This window comes from Oryzias melastigma, linkage group LG9 (genome assembly GCF_002922805.2).
Source record: "Oryzias melastigma strain HK-1 linkage group LG9, ASM292280v2, whole genome shotgun sequence".
Lineage (NCBI taxonomy): Eukaryota > Metazoa > Chordata > Actinopteri > Beloniformes > Adrianichthyidae > Oryzias > Oryzias melastigma.
The window spans coordinates 23,217,332-23,233,580 of NC_050520.1; the positions used below are offsets into that span (position 1 = coordinate 23,217,332).

The 16,249-nt window shown below is 39.2% G+C and overlaps 1 protein-coding gene across 2 annotated transcripts in view; it reads right to left on the bottom strand.

Moving 5' to 3' along the window:
• Positions 1-1,417: 1,417 nt before the first annotated feature.
• The window catches only part of pdlim2 (PDZ and LIM domain 2 (mystique)), a 36,428-nt gene continuing 21,596 nt past the window's right edge, over positions 1,418-16,249 (bottom strand). Inside the window, exons 7-10 of one of the 2 annotated variants that reach the window (XM_024276225.2) lie at positions 9,923-10,041; positions 5,217-5,362; positions 3,526-3,625; positions 1,418-2,778 (exon numbers count right to left, since the gene is read on the bottom strand). In XM_024276225.2, the coding sequence (XP_024131993.1) occupies positions 2,610-2,778; positions 3,526-3,625; positions 5,217-5,362; positions 9,923-10,041 (534 nt within the window). In that variant the 3' untranslated portion in view covers positions 1,418-2,609. Of the gene's footprint in view, positions 2,779-3,525; positions 3,626-5,216; positions 5,366-9,922; positions 10,042-16,249 lie in introns of both variants that reach the window. The other variant, XM_024276224.2, reaches the window with a different exon arrangement.

Here is a 16,249-nt window from a genome sequence, read left to right on the forward strand (position 1 = left end):
AAAAAAAAAAAAAAAAAAAAACATGTTTGCTTTTACAAAAGCTGTGATAAAAAATATGCAATAAATAAAGAAAAATGAAATAACTGAGTCCATTTACCACAATCATGCTCATTCATTGATCAGTGGCCACCTGTCTGACAGCTGAAGATCGCTTGGAGCAGCATCATGCAACAGGACACTATTATAAAGCAGAACCAGCTCAAAGAGTTTAAATAAATAAACCAGGATTTTTCAAGTCCTAGACTTCAGGGACACTAAAGAGAGAGGCATTAATGAGCAAATATCTGCAACCTCAGTGAACTGATCCAATGCAAATAAGATAAATTGTTAATTAGGTTCAATAAGGACATCTGATTGGCTGTAATGTATTGAGCCAATTTTTTACAGTCAATTAACTGACTCACTTTTAAACATTTTTACTGATGTATTATACTTTAAATGCTCTATTTTTACTATATTCTTCTTTTTTTTTACAGAACGGGAGTTTAACTGTGAAATTATAGGCACCTCAGTGGTTGAATAATTTCCTAAATAAATGTTTGAAAGGATTATTTGCAGTGTAATGTCTATTTTCAATATTATATTGAAATCTAAACTTATCTGAGCACAGATTCCTTCTTCTGTTTGTCTTCTTTGGGTGCTCAAACAAATGAAAATGTGTTTACATGAAATGCATTAAGATCTTTGTAGACTCTAAAGATTGTGTGCATCGAATTGAGAAGACTATCTGTATGCTATTTATATAAACTGTAGACACTAAAGCATTCACAGAGTTTGATTGACATTCGTCTAGACTCCACATCATATATCAAAAGGAAAAAAAAGAAGAATCATCCTTCCTCCGAATAATTAATTTTGGTGGACTATTTTTATACCCAGTCTGGAAAGCCTCACTTGTTACTTCTTGGCAGTTCTAAAAAAAGTTTCTCAATCATATTTTTAAAATATCTAGATTTTTTTTATGCTTCAAATCTTTTTAACTCACTTTTGACATTTAATTAGAGAAAGAAACACCAGTAAGGCGAAATTTCCATTCCAGCAAATGTCATCTTCTAACATATTCGTGTTAAAACGTCGCCACCCTTTGGTAGGAAGTGTATACTACAGATTATTTTATTAAATGTTTTGAAAAATACACAAAAAATTATATTTACCCAAAATTGATTGACTTTCACTATTTATTCAGTAATATAAAAAATAAAATAAAACCATACCAATGTATTTAAAGTGAATTAACGATTCGGTTTCTGCTCTATAAAACCATCAGGGAGTAAAAAATATTGTCACTGAATTGTGATCAGTCTTGCAAACATAATTTATATGTATGTCTATAACAATCCTAAACGTTGATGTGCCAAAAAGAAGAACATTTTTAATCAGAACAAGTTTTCCAACAAAATAATGAGAACTAAAGAGCTTCAACATGTGCTGTTTATTAAGTGCAACATGAAATATTGAAGTGTTTCTCAGAGTAAAGTTGTTTCTGCACAAATGGGTAATAAATTCATTAATTTCATGTCCATATTTCATTTATTTTATGTTTTACAGCATAGAAAAAATACCCATCACAAAAATATTTTTATATTAAATGAATCTCCAGTCCCTCAAATACTACAAAACATCTAATCTAGGCTGAACCAACCCCCCCAATCATCTGTAGACTGCTCGGCTGCACTGTTGCTGGATTGCTTCACACCAAGACAGTTTGTGAATAGACTTTGTGAGTTCTCCTCAGGCTTGGGCGGGTTGTCTCAGTGTAATTAGGTCTCTTTCCACAGTTTAGAAAGATTTTCACTAAAGAATCTGCAGCTTGACTGGGAAGACATTTGCTTATTTGTGTGATAGTTCACCCAGCATTCTGTCCACGGTGAACCCTGCCTCTTATCTTTGGGCAGCAGAGACACACTGGGGCGTCTGCCTGACCCTGAACAGAACACACACCACACAAACCAACTTTTACTCAAATTTAGTTTAGAATACAAACATTAGATTTTTGGTTTAACCATTGCAACTCGAATAAACCCCTCAAGTCTAAAGCAATTCTTTTTATTTTCCTTTCTCTGAAGTCCTTGTGCTCACAACAACTAAAGGAAAATATACCCAAGGCACCACGCTCCTGCATGTAAAAGCATGCATCCACACACACCCACACACACACCTGTCTGTGTTCAGTATGCAGCAGAGTAGGATAGAATGTGATCTTTTTGTGTCCGCATTACATTTACTTTGGGATCCTCACTGTCAGCTCTTCACGAGTTCACTTCAGCAAAACGTCACATGACCTTATTACAGTGGGATGAATGATTTTAGTCAAAGCTGTGAATTATTAAGAGATAATTAACCAAGTAAGTCCATAAAATCCAAGCTGTTTGTAGCAAAAATCCACAAATAACATACATTTACAAATAAAGCAAGAAGGTATGTCACAATATTGCAAAATATGGTTAAATGTGATAAAAAATTCATTACTCTAATGTCAAACCCCATGCAACATCCAAAGTCAATAACTGAGTCAGAGGAGGAAGAGCTTCAGGCAGAAAAACGGCGTTCCTCGTCCACAGAGCGGCAAATATGGAGTGTCAGGCTTGCATGTGACGGTGTTTTGCTGCTTAAGGGGAGCTGCTGGGACCCTGGTAGCGTTCTTTGGCGTGCTTCTCGCAGTACATCACATCTCTAACCCAAAAGTGACCTCTCATTTTAAGACTAAGGCCACACTCTGTGCAAACGTAGCACTGTGGATGGCGGTAGTGGCCGTCTGTGATGCGCACTGCCTCGCTTCTGTGGGCAAATGAGGACAAACATACAGTGTCAAACAGTTTCTGCCTAAAAAAAAATCATTTTCATTTCATTTTGGCTAAAAACAGCATCATCATAATAAAAATAAGAAAAAAAACACAACAATTTTACAATCAATCAAAAGATGACCAGAGTGGGACTATAAATATTCCAAAATATACTTTCTTTGTGTAACAGTTACTTTGATTCACAAAATATTGACAGACGGTTCTTGACAATACTGACCAAATTTTACAGAAAGTGGGAAATACTAGATGTACGCACCTGTTCTTCAAACAACAAATGCTATGTACATCTAGTATATCCCACTTTCTGTAAAAAAAAATGGTTTGGAAGAGAGTTATTTTTGGACTTTCCTGTTAAAAAGTCTGATTTTATACCCAAAAATGAATACCTTTGTAGTCCGCTCTAAAAATGTTTACTTCTTTAAGTATCTGGACTTTTTAAGTAATTTGACAGCATATATCTTGAATTAACAAAGCATTTTTGGGAAGGGAAGCTGTTTTGATTTTCTTGAGGCTTAAATAGGATTTAGATTTGGGGGAATATTTTTTCTGCCCAATCTCTGTTTTGGAATGGGTGGAGCAAACTCATTCTACTTCCAGCTTTCTTTTCATGGCAGAACCTAATGGGTCAGCCACCAATCAGAGACTAGCCGGCCAAGATTTGGTTCGCACCAGGACCAGAAAATGGGATCATGGACTGACATGCTGGCGTCTGCAGACTTACTGAATGCTGGTGCCACACTTTTCACAGGTGTGATATTTGCTGACTCCTCCTGGTTTTGGTGGGTTGGGTGAAAGCTTTCCTGGAAACCGCAGAGCTGCTTCTGAAGACAAACACAAACAAAAGCGCCATGTGTTATCACTCCCTTTGTGAGGGCAGCTCTTCTCCCCACCCAGTAACTACAAGCTCAGAATCTGTGGAAAATGTGGGGAGCAATTATTATATTATTATGAGAACTTTGGAGAAAAAGGAAGACCCATACCATAAAACAAGAACAGCGATTTTATAACTAAGGGATGTTTTAATTAAATCCAGTAGAGAGGATGACTTCACAGAAATGAAGGACTTACACTGCAGTGTTTAACCTAAACACACCCAATGGAAAGGCCTTAACAAATAGGTGCTGGAGAGAATGCAAATTATGTTGGTATTTGACATGGAATGCAACTACATCCTGAAAACAGGGCACTGGGTCATGGAAAAAACCCACTCACTCCAAACCAATGGAATACATACATGTGGAAACAGCATGAATGCCCATATTCTCCTCAAATTTCATCTCTAAGACCTGCAAATGCTGTGATAAATGTCTAATGTGAGGGTGAGCAAAAATATAGCTTAAATATAACCATTTTTTTTTCAACACAGCTTAAAGATCCACTCCAACCATAATTTCTTCTCATTTAAAATAGTTTCCAGTGGTCTGTTAATTATGATTAAGACATTTTTAGCTAAAATCAATTCGTTGTTTTTATAACATTTTTGCACAGTGACAGTATTTCTTTAGAAATACAGTTTTGGGTTGGGGTCTGTTGACACAAAGCCACCCACCCCCCCTTCCCATCACTGAGCTCTGCAAACTCGTGGCAAGCTTATATTCTCAGGCTAACGTTAGCGGTACTAAAATAACGAGAAATTTTGGATCAATCCAGTCGTACAGTTTTGAGCCAGAATCGCAATTCACTACAGTATGGGTGTTGAACGCTCATCATGTCTCACACACCTAAACGTGAGTGGGCCTGGGTCTTTGGCATGGCCATTTCAGTAGCTGCGTTAGTAGTGAACATTTTCTAGCATCCGGTTTTCTAGTCCATTGCAACTTGAATTAAAAAATACTCAGAATTTCAGTTTTAATTGTAAATTATTTTATATAGATCTCCTTCTATGAGAAAAATGCTACAAGAACATGCAAAAACTCAAAGAAAGACCATTTTTATTGGAGTGGGTCTCTAAAGCGTTTTCATTTAGGCATAAATATTCATCTGTAAGGGCTGCATGGTGGTGTAGTGGTTAGCGATCTCGCCTCACAGTCAGATCGTAACCAGGTTCAAGTCCTGACTGGGTCCTTTCTGTGTGGAGTTTGCATTCTCTCCCTGGGCACTTATGCTTCCTTCCTCAGTCCAACAACATGCTTCATCAGTTGACTGGCATCTCTTAATTGTTCCTAGGTGTGCATGTGAGTGCGTGGCTCTACAACAGACTGGGGACCTGTCAGGGTGTGCCCGCCTTCACCCAACAGTAAATGGGTTGGCTCCAGCAGCACCTTACCCCAAAAGGGATTAAGCAGGTTCTGAAGATGGATGGTAAATTGAAATAATGCAGCCATGTGTTGCTTTACTTTTGACTTTACTCAAGCTGATGACATGTGAAAACGAGAGCATGGGTATTCATCTGTAAAGCAGAAACCCTCTAACCTTTCTCGTCAGCTTCCAGGACTTCTTGCAGCATTTTGAAGGTGTTGGACTGTCGAGGAGCCGTGCGGGACTCCTTGTTCTCCTGAATCATCTTGTAGACCTCCGAGTCCCTGTCGAATCTCTGCATGGCAAAGTCGGAACTGGAACTGCTGCAGAAAGAAGTCATGACAACATATTCAATGTTAGTGCATAATGTAATAAAGAAAAAAGACAAGTTTGTGCAAAAAAAAGTAACCAACTGCTTTGAAAAAAACTATATGAAGCATTACAAAGTATTTAAAATACAAGATGGGCAGGAAATTGTTCAAAAATCAAAATCACAACTTTTTTTTTTTTTAAGATAAACCTCCAAATTAGTGTTGTGATAATATGACCAGCTCCACCAAACCCCCAATGTTAGAAACATTTGCTTTAGACTAACAGATGTAATACCATGTTTGTGTATTCACCTAAAGGGAACAGTGTGTATTTGCTGTTACAGTGAACCGGTTAGCCAAGTACATACCTGTCCTACTAGGTTTGCTGTGAGGTCACACAGGTTGCTAAATTGTCAACGGAAATTAGTCAAAAGAACTCAACTAGTTTCAGTACACATCTGACTCAAAACCAACACCAAAAGTAGTTCAGTATCACCAAAGACAAGTCAGAGTGATGTACTTGAAATTAAATTTTTGGTAATAATAATATGCAGCTCGTGAAGATTTTTTTTTTCTTTTAGCTCCGTTGCTTTCAAGTGACAAAAACGCTGTTCTGTGATTATTGTTTCTGATACGTCACACGTTTGTTCTGCATGAGATCAGAACTAAAGTAAGTATTATGATGGCTCATTTGATGTCAGCAAGTATCTTTGAATCATCTTCATTTGAAACTTAGAAAATGACTTTAAATATAGCAACTGCATTTATGATAATCAACAAGTTGGTTCATCACAGAATTCTGAATTCATTTAGAAATTGCTGTTAAGCTGAAGTCAAATGATAGATACGGTGAGTCATTATTACAAAACACACCAACAAAAAGGAAAAACAAGAATTCCGCTTAGCTACACGTGTCTTAAATTTGGGCCAACTGCATTTCCTCCAAACTTACCAGCTTTGGAGGAAATCAGCCAAATCAATTCAACCCCAAATGGGTTTTGTGCATTTTCTCTATACTGTATTTAATCTGTTCTCAACTACATGAAGGACAGAAAGTATGTTAACAAAAGCTACTGCCAAAGGCCTCTCACTTCATGTCAGCAAGCATGTTTCAAATTGAAAACAGACTTTTGAAGAGCAACCTCCACTTTTTCCACATCCTCAGCTCCACCCTCAGAAACTCTGCTGCCCCTTTTTTGCTTTGAATTTCTGACTAAATGAATGAAAAATGCAGGTCTGACACAGAAATGACAAAAGAAGAATGGCTTGTACCAAAGGAAACAGTCAAACAGACATCTGGGGTGAATGTAAAATCAATCCAGTCAGGATAGATCATTGAACGTTACGTAAGCTGTGTTTAGAATGGCCTCTCATCTACATCCATCTACATGTACTGCAAAGGTGCTGTTAGCTCTCTATACTAAAGCTATTGTTGGCAGAGAAAAGAAAAATAATCTGCTAAATGCATGAACTTAACTGGCATTAGGTAAAACACATCCTAGAACTCAGCTTAATCTCATATACCTTTCAGAACCTGTTAAATAGCAGTCAAAAAGTATAGCAGGAATGAGAAATGAAAGCTTCCAATGACAGAACTCACCTCAGAAATAGAAAATGGAACAAAGGAAATGCAGTAAAGCTCCAGAAAAGATCCTGTTTCTGAGCCTCACACAGGAAAACACAACTAATATCAGGACATACACAAAAGCAGAACAAGCATCTCTATCTAAGCCAGACCAGACAGAAAAACAAGCTGGAGTGAAAGGTGTGCCCCTGGGCTCACACTCATTGGCCACACAGCAAAAGGGGAGGGGAAATGGGCGTCGCTTAACCTGCGATTGGCTGGAAAAAAAGCAGGGAGAGGGTTTGTGAACAAGCTGGGGGCTACAGACTGGGGGCCTATCAGGGGGGGAGAAGTAATTATTCTTTTTTTAGGAATACAGGACTTTTGGACTGTAGCTGCTGACACATAGCCCTGCAGGCTGTGGTTACTCATGGAGAGACGGGGCCAAAGTCAACCATTCCTGACTGTGAAAACAGACACCAGCACAAACTCTTGTGTGAGAAGGAGAAAAAGAAAAACGATCATTTTTGTTGAGACTGAATGCATTCCAACTGAGCTGAAGGGGCAGCACCTGTGTGCTGATAAAGCAGCTGAATCAAAGCAAAAGCACCTGGAAGAGGGCGAGGCGGAGAACGGGACGCTGCAGCGTTAAAAGATGAAAACGATTTTGCACTTATAGCCTCCATGTGTGTGTTTGAAAATCCCGTCAGAACAAGATCATTTGCACCACAGCAGAGTTACAGTTTTTATATTATTATATTTATATCTATTACTATATTTATATTATATTATATCTATTACTATTAAATAGGGGATTTGCAAAAAGCGTCAAATTTGGTGAGGCGACCAATCGGCCAGCGTTCTTTTAACTATTTAAACAACAATAAATGCAAATGAACTATTTAATGAAATATTTTGCAATGGGATACTTTTCATTTATTCACACAGAACAGAATTACATATAAATACAGTACCCCTCACCCCGCCACCCAAATGACTGTGAATGTTATATTTGAAGACCCGACTAAAAAAAAGAAAACGTTTGGAAGCATTAAATCCGAGTTCATTTGAAATGTTACACATTATTCACAGATATTATCGCAATTATCTTATCCAGAAGGAAAAGCTATTGTGGTCTTGTTCACCGAATGTGCTGAAAATCTGAACCTCATTGTCATGATGTCCTAGTTTAGAGTACATGCAGTAAAACACTTATGGAGATTCAAAAAGGTGAAGATGTTTCAATCTAAGATAGAATACAAGCATGAACTTAATTATGTCCATCCAAGGGCACAACAGTGTCTGCTTTTAAATCATTTCATACTTGTTAGTTGAGTGCATAAAATGCAACCACAAGGGGGCACAATCTATTGCTTTAGCATGTTGATAAATTCTACCATGTAAATGCAGATTGTTGTGTTAGGAAAAGCATCCAGTGTAAATCCAAACCACTAATTCAAGGGGGAAGAAGACATGCTTGTAAACAGAGAGAAAAGCAAAGACAGATTTTAAGACTTAGAGTAGAAACTTTGACTGTAAAGACTTTGACAAGGAAAACTAGAGATCGGTTTCCCTTGGTCAACATGCTGGAAAGAAAAAAGGTAGATATCCTGTGTGTTTAAGAGACAGAAAGAAAGTGGGTCTTGTGGGGTTTGGGGTTGTCCGGGCCTAGAAAGGGTCTTAAACAGGTCCAGCCGCATCTTTAACCCTTGATGTGAGATCCCTCCCATGACAAGCGTGGACAAAGGTGGAAAGGATTTTATGTCTCCCACTGACACCAGTGAAGATGAAAAAATCCTTGAAAAAAAAAAGTGGGGTCCAGATGACCCCATTTGTGATGTAAACATGCATAGGATAGAACAAGGGTTACAGGAAGTGCAGGTGTGTCTTGCAGCTCCCTTGAGGCTTGTGCGACCACTTGAAGGGACGTCATGAAAATGGAACGCAATATTGTCGTGCGTGTGGTACATGTATCCTGAAGTATTTTTAAGTATTATGTAAGTGGCATGCATTCATAATTTTACGGGTGATGTGTCGTGCAATGCCCTTACACTACACGTACTGGCTCCTTAAAAAGGGCCCGTAGTACGCCCACATAAATTATATTCTGCCTGTAAAGGGTTTGGTGGGATCAAACAAAATAAAAATCTGTACAACACCTCTGAGTTTCATCTGCTTCACACTTACTTACACTTACGTGTTACGTGTTCACTACGGCTTATTGCTCACAGCGTGCCTTTAGAAAAATGTGCATGATCATTTTTGCTCCACAGGCTCACCGAGCAGTCTAGGGCCTTGATGTGGACCATCTCCATGTCCCACACAGGTTCATTCATTTTTCACCCCAGACAGCCAGTATCCACCCATAAGGGCAGTTGTGACTATGGTTTTAGGAGCGCTGGCAGTAGTTTTCAACTGGACTGTTTAACAAGATCTAGGAGAGTGAACGGATCCCTGGGGAATGGGACAAAAGCCCCGGTGACCATTTTTAAGTACATGGGAGACATGCACAGTTAAATGTAAAGAGGCATGTCCAAGCAAGTTGGAGTGGGTGGAGGACGACTTCAGGTGTAATGTGTGACAAAAGAGTGTTAGCAACAATGAAATGAAAGGTGTGGAAGACTGTGGTGAGAGCAGCCATGTTGTTGGGTTAGAGACAGGAGGCAGATGTGGAGGTAGCAGAGCTGAAGATGTTGAGGTTTTCCTTGGGAGTGGTGAGGATGGATAGGAACAGGAATGAATTAATCAGAGGAGCAGCTCATGTTAGATGTCTTGGAGATAAATGCGAGGAGACAGACTGAGATGATTTGGACAAATGGAGAGGATAGACTCAGACTATTTTGGCAAAGGATGCTGAAGTTGGAGCTACCAGTAGAAGACTAGAGGAAGACCATGGATTTAGTGAAGGAGAACATGACGGAGGGCTATTGGAGCCCTATTGGAAGCAGGCTTATGACAAAGAGGAACCCTTATAAGTGAATAGTTCACATAAAAGGAGGGAATACCTTCGTCTGGGGGACATGGGCACATCCCGGTCGATAGGACTCTGTGGTGAGGCGCGTCCTGGAGGGGTCGGAGTTCGGCTGGAGAAGGAGTTATTTCTGAAATCTGAGTTGGAGAACTCCTTGTGGAAAAAGAAAAAAAAAAAGAAAAAAATGATTGTTAGCGGGCATAAAAGTCTTATGTTCTGCAGCTTCAGTTAGATGACTACACTGACCAAATGCTCAGACCATGATGCAATAGGATTGTCATAACACAGAAGAGTTATGTTCAGTCTAGAGGCAGGAATTCCCTGTCAGTGTCTGAGGATTGATGCTTTACAAAACAGGGATTGGCTGAAGAAGAAATGTGACATCTGTAGCTCAGGAAGCTCTAAATCTGAGAAGATTACAAGCATGAGAACATGGAGTCAAAGATAACCAGCCAAGATCAAAACAAGAGACACTTAAAGACGAAATAGATGGTTCAGCACAGTCTCAGAACAGCAGAAATTCTTATTTAACATATTTGATTAAAAACAACAGAGAATTACTGAGATTCAGATTTCAAACACTAGACTCCATGTGACTGTGCAAAATATCCAGAGGTTTTTATCACACAAGTCCCACCCTACATTCCTCTCTTTCCTGCTGGCCAGTTTCAATCAGCATTTGTTTAAAACTAGATAACCATTGAAATGTAGAGTACAGGGCTTTATTTGCAGAGCTCACAGAATGCAATGTTTGCACCGGTGCAAACAGCACCAACTGTGGAGTTGGTTTGATGTGAAGCACAGTCTGCCTTCAATAGCTTCCAGATGTTGTTTGAATTCACAATTATTCATGGTGGTCAATGTTTCCTGTCTAGAAAATGAGAGAAAACATGACCCTTCTGGCCAAACACCACTTACTGTATAAATACTATCAATCAGTCAAAGGGTAAACTGATAATTACAACAGAAGAGGGCGCTATTTAACAACTGAACACAATTAGCTGTGCTTAAGTCTAAGTAAGTAACACATATGACTGGTAGCTGGTGATTATAGAAGGAAAACATCAGGAGTACTATCACTAAATGCAAATTAAAAATGAAAATAATTGGTTTTGTCATAAAAACACATCAGTGACCAAAAAGTGGCCATAGACGCTAAACAGCAGGGCTAACTCTGCACCACACATATATCACCTTTGACACTTTTACTGTGAGGAATTCCACACCGCTATCTGACATCAATATGCTTACCTGTAAAGCCAGTCGCCTACTTTACAGTATTTAAGAAGATTGACCTGCTTGCTTCCAAAAAAGATGCTAAAAGTTAAAAGAAGGGAATTCTTTCTCCTGCAGTTCATAAGCTAGCTCTGCATATGAATGTACTGCAGGCCCCTCAAAGAGTGCAACTTTTACAACAGGTCTTGTGAATTTTCTCCTTAAACCGTCACCACCTGGCACTGGAGTCACACAGGCTCCGTCCAAAAAAAAAGAAAGGATGGCTCCACCAGACTCTGAATCACCCTGAGACTTAAGTTAAAGCTGATGCGCAGGCTTGATGCAGACGAAGTGGCATGGACAGAGCCAAAGATTTGTGTTTCTAATGCCAGCACCCGCTTCCAATTCTGCAACTCTTTGAACAAAGTTTCTGTTCTCAATTGAGTCCAATTTTCCTTTTCTTTTTCCGCAGTGAGTGGGCAGATTAGTGGTGAATGCCAGGAAGCCTTTAGCAGAAACGATCATTGGGACTGCTCCATGCAGTTCCGCCCAGTATAAACCCAGCATAATAACTCCAGGCTCATAAGATCATGCACTTCATATTGTCAGAGTACAACAATAGGTGGGCATTTCCCCTCCTGCTGTGAAGCAATCTAAAGAGCATATACCTAGTGGACATGTATGCTTTACAGATTCTTTCAGGTAGAACTGGTGAAAGCCACGCATTATGTGGTTGTGAGTCAGCGCTAATGCAAACCAAGCATGTCTTAGATAAGTCTGGCATGTGTCTTGGATCTTCATCCAATCCAAAAACATAAGAATTTATGGATAAAATCACAACTTTCAGCAACGAGGCCCAAGCGGAATGCAGTGGATTCAACAAAAACAAAGGAGGAGGAAAAAATAGAAAGAAAAACAGCTCCACTGTACGCAGCTGTGACTGAGCTCGTCTCTGGAAAAGGGAAAAAACATAAATGCCAAACAACACTTATAGAAGCAGAGCTTTCATCCACCCAGCATGATCCAATGCTAGTTCTCTTACTGCAGTAACCATGGCACAGCTGGCACTGGCATTGAGCTGCACAGAACCTTTGTTCTAAAGTCATTACTGTTCCAATGCAAAGCATCAAACGTTACTTACGGTTCATCTAATGCCGACAATGCATGTAATAAACTGCACCACGGCACTGCCAACGTTATATACACCGGCAAATCAAGGGAAGGAGCACAACCGAACTGAGAAACACGTGTTATTGTTAGCGGGGTAGTGACATGGTCACAGATAGGAAAGACTGCTGTGGAATATCAGTCAGCTTTCAGTGGTTCCTGTGGCTGCAGAGAGGAGGAAGCTCTGATTAAAGCTGCACTGGACTGTAATCAGATGTTCATAGTCAACAAACCCAAGATCATTAGGGCAAGTCGCTGGTATGCTGTATTGGCTAAAGGGTGCACTTACAATAACAGATTCATCTATTCACTAGATGACCTAAAATGAAAATCTACTTTTAAACTTTTTAGCAAAGCTCAGGAGAACACCCTTACAGCTTAAATGATTCTGTATTATTTTTGCTGGCTGGGTTTTCAAGAGAGTATTCTAAAGTTAGGAAAAAGCTACTACCCCATGCCTTTATGAACCAACTGAAACAAAGACGCACTTCTTTGGTCGCCTGGCTACTCTTATTCAACCCTTTCATGGTAAATTTAGAAAAAAATAGTAGATTTGGAGATTTTTGACTGGATTTACTGAAAACATCATTCAGTAATTATTTTTAATGACTAGCTCTTTTAGTTTATGGTGCTAATATGCACAAAAAAAGTAACCTTTTAAGCAAGCTTAAAAAAAAAACATTTGTGACCAATGTATATAGAAGACCGTGGATGTAACTTGTGAAAAACTGTGTTGGAAGAGTTTAAATATCTTCACACACAATCTGGCCACCATAGAATCCACATTATAGCAGCTGACCATTTTACAGATTAATTCTATTCTTAAAACTTCAATACAAGAAATAATACATGTTTTTATTGATTATTTTGTGCTATAAAGCTGAAAAAGGCAGATTTAACAGCTTTAAATAAGCCAATGTTGCCACAAAAATGTGCATTTGGTAAAAACAACATATTTTAAGAGTTATTTAGACAATATGTTAGATTAAAGTTGAATCATCTGGACTTGTCTAGCTGTGCTGTGGCATTTGTTATTAGGAGGCGTCAGTCATATGCCATGAAGTGGCTGCCGAGGTTTTAGGAAAAAGTTCAAATCGAACAGGAATGGGAAGATTTTATTTAGATCAGGGAGTGGCCGCCCCGGAACATTTGGAGGTTGCTGGCGTAAGTCCGGCAGCAGGTGGCTCCCTGAACAAGGGAGCGCTGGAAATGTCGCCCGGGCTACCGGCCGGCGGTTGTGGCTGCCCAGTTGTTGAAGGATTTTGTAGTAACACTACACATTTTTTTTACATGTCTACACAAAGCATTAAGAGTCTATTCCAATTCCTCCTTCACATCATCAGCAAAAAATGCAAGTAATTTTAGGTCTTAAGAGTCGCTGTTCTGTTCTGTTTTTTCTTCTTTATTTTCTTTTAAACCATCCCTGCATTTCTAGCTTTTGATTGGCGGGATGCGCTTGAACCAAGTCACAGAATAAACATAACAAACAAACATAACCAATAAATCCCACATTTGTATTAGTTTAAGTCATAGACAGTATATGGACAGAACTGGACTGATCATCCCCTCCCCTCGCTTTCCAAACAGGAAGTACCCGCTGGTCCCAGAAAGCCAAAATTCCATAAACTTCTATTGAAAAATAAAGTCCTTCTGTTGTGTGTCTCTTTTTATCATGTTATTGCTAAACTTTTTTTTCATTATATTTTTTCTTTATCGCAAGTTATTCAAGTTATAAACTGTCCAATCAGATGCCTCAATAAGAGCATGCTGTGCCTCTGGCCCCACCTAAAACGTTCAAAGTGTTTGCCAATGTCGTCTGGTCCCAAAATAGTGAAACTGGGCAACATTCGTAGCGCAATAAAATGGCGACTGAATTCACTTTGTTTCGCTGGAACCCAAGGTACGAGCCTTGTTTTGTCCATCTCTATTCATGCCAACGGTTTGAGTACATGACAAAAGTGCATGGTACAATATATTAGACATTACTACAACAGACAGGAAAAAAAATTACAAATGAAAGAAAATTATGCTAAAACACAAACGTTTCTCTTTACAGTGATACGTTCCTAAAAATGGGGTCTTTGAATTGAGATTCACAAAAGTTCCAGCAAAAGACTTGAGTTTGATTTGTCACCAGATACTTCAGACTAGACTTGAAACCTGACTCGGACTTAAAAAAAGGGAGTTGGGAGCATCTATGGCACCTTCAAAAATGAAACAAAAGACAATAAGTAAATAAATACAATAAGGTCTACCGTATCGAATCAAAACCGATGGGAAAACATTCAAAACCGTGCCAGCAACAGACCTCAAATTGACTTCAAGCTCCTCACTGTGCATCATCATCATTACCACCCTGCATCTTCAATTACAGGGCACTGGCCTGCAGTGCATACATCATATTTTAGGAAGCTTGGTGCTGCTGTGAAACGGTGTCATAACTGCTCATTCTGTCCTTACCACAGACATGACTACTATATTACAAAACAGCATGGGGCACCCAGCATGCTGGGCTGGGTAATAATCAAAGCAGCGTTCAAAGTTTCATCATCTGTTGCTGTACTCTGGTGGAGGTTCTAAGCAGTAAAATGATGAGAGCTTGCTACTTGTTATGCACCACCCTGATGGACGCTGCCTTGTAATTTCTTCTGGGCACTGGAGCACGACTGTATCCACATTCTGCCTTTAACAAAACCCAATATGAGGCTGGAACTGGGACATAATCATGAAAATTGGTGTCCTTCATGTCCCACTGATGCTGCTTCATGAAAGATCCGGACCACAATGCTGACTGGTGTGATGAAATGACTAGAACACAGTGTTCACGGGAGCGTGGTGGCTAATCCACAACAGTGTTGTGTCAGCACAGGGGAATGAACTGGCTGCACGCATAATCATTTCTGGAATGGGAAGGGGGGTGGAGTCAAACCCATCAACATTTGCTTTCAGAATGATGCCAAACCCAGAATCCAGCGAACAAGCCCATGCTAACTTTTAAAGTTTTGATTCCAAAAGGACAGAGCAGCAAAACAAACATGTGAAGTGTGTCATTTGCAGAACTTGTGATGCATAAATGAAACAGCTGATGCAAATAACACCCAACAATCATAAGTACAGAACACTAAAGTAATTTAGTGAAGCTTTGACTTATATATGTTCAAATCGTTGTGCATGTTTATTATTTTTAGTCATGAAGTTTTTCCTGCATAAATACGCATCTACACTATAGATGAAAGGAGCTTTACAGGTCAAACTTTTCAGCTTTAGACTGTATTCTTCAAATGAATTTTTGCCATGAGCTTTTATGGCACAGTGGTCAATAATAAAGACTCAAGTCAGAGAGATTGTCTGGACAGCACTAGTACTGTACCTCCTCATCCTCCTTCTCAATCCAAATCATTCACGGCCACACACAGTCTGACTGCCCCAGATATGAACCCCATGCAAAAGATTAGAGACCAAATGAAAAAGAGGCACATTGATATAACTAAATATGCCATAAATTCACTTTGTGCCACATTTGGTATTTAATAGGAAGAAACATTACTCCCTAAAGGGACACTGAATCATTTACTTCACATGGTATCCTTTAACTCATTTAAAACACATTTTTATTTTCAAAGGTATTAATTGTTAGTGTTAGCACTTAATCAAGTAAATTATTTTTAAAAATTGCACCTGAACGACTAAAAAACAAGGGAGTCAAAGTAAAACTGAACAGCAGCCTCATTTGATCAGTATAGGTGGTCTGAATCGTAGGCACACTTACACTGCTACCATATTTTAGACACACTGAGGGGGAGAAACTGGAGCCAAAGGGTTTATTTTTCCTATGGAGAAACACATTTTATACCACCATTAAAAACACTCAATAAACTTAGCTGGAGCTGCATTTTAATCCCAAACATCTGCATTTCATTAGGGATGAACGAAAACTCACTGGACTGCAAAGTCCATCAAGTCATCGTCTAAGTCTTCT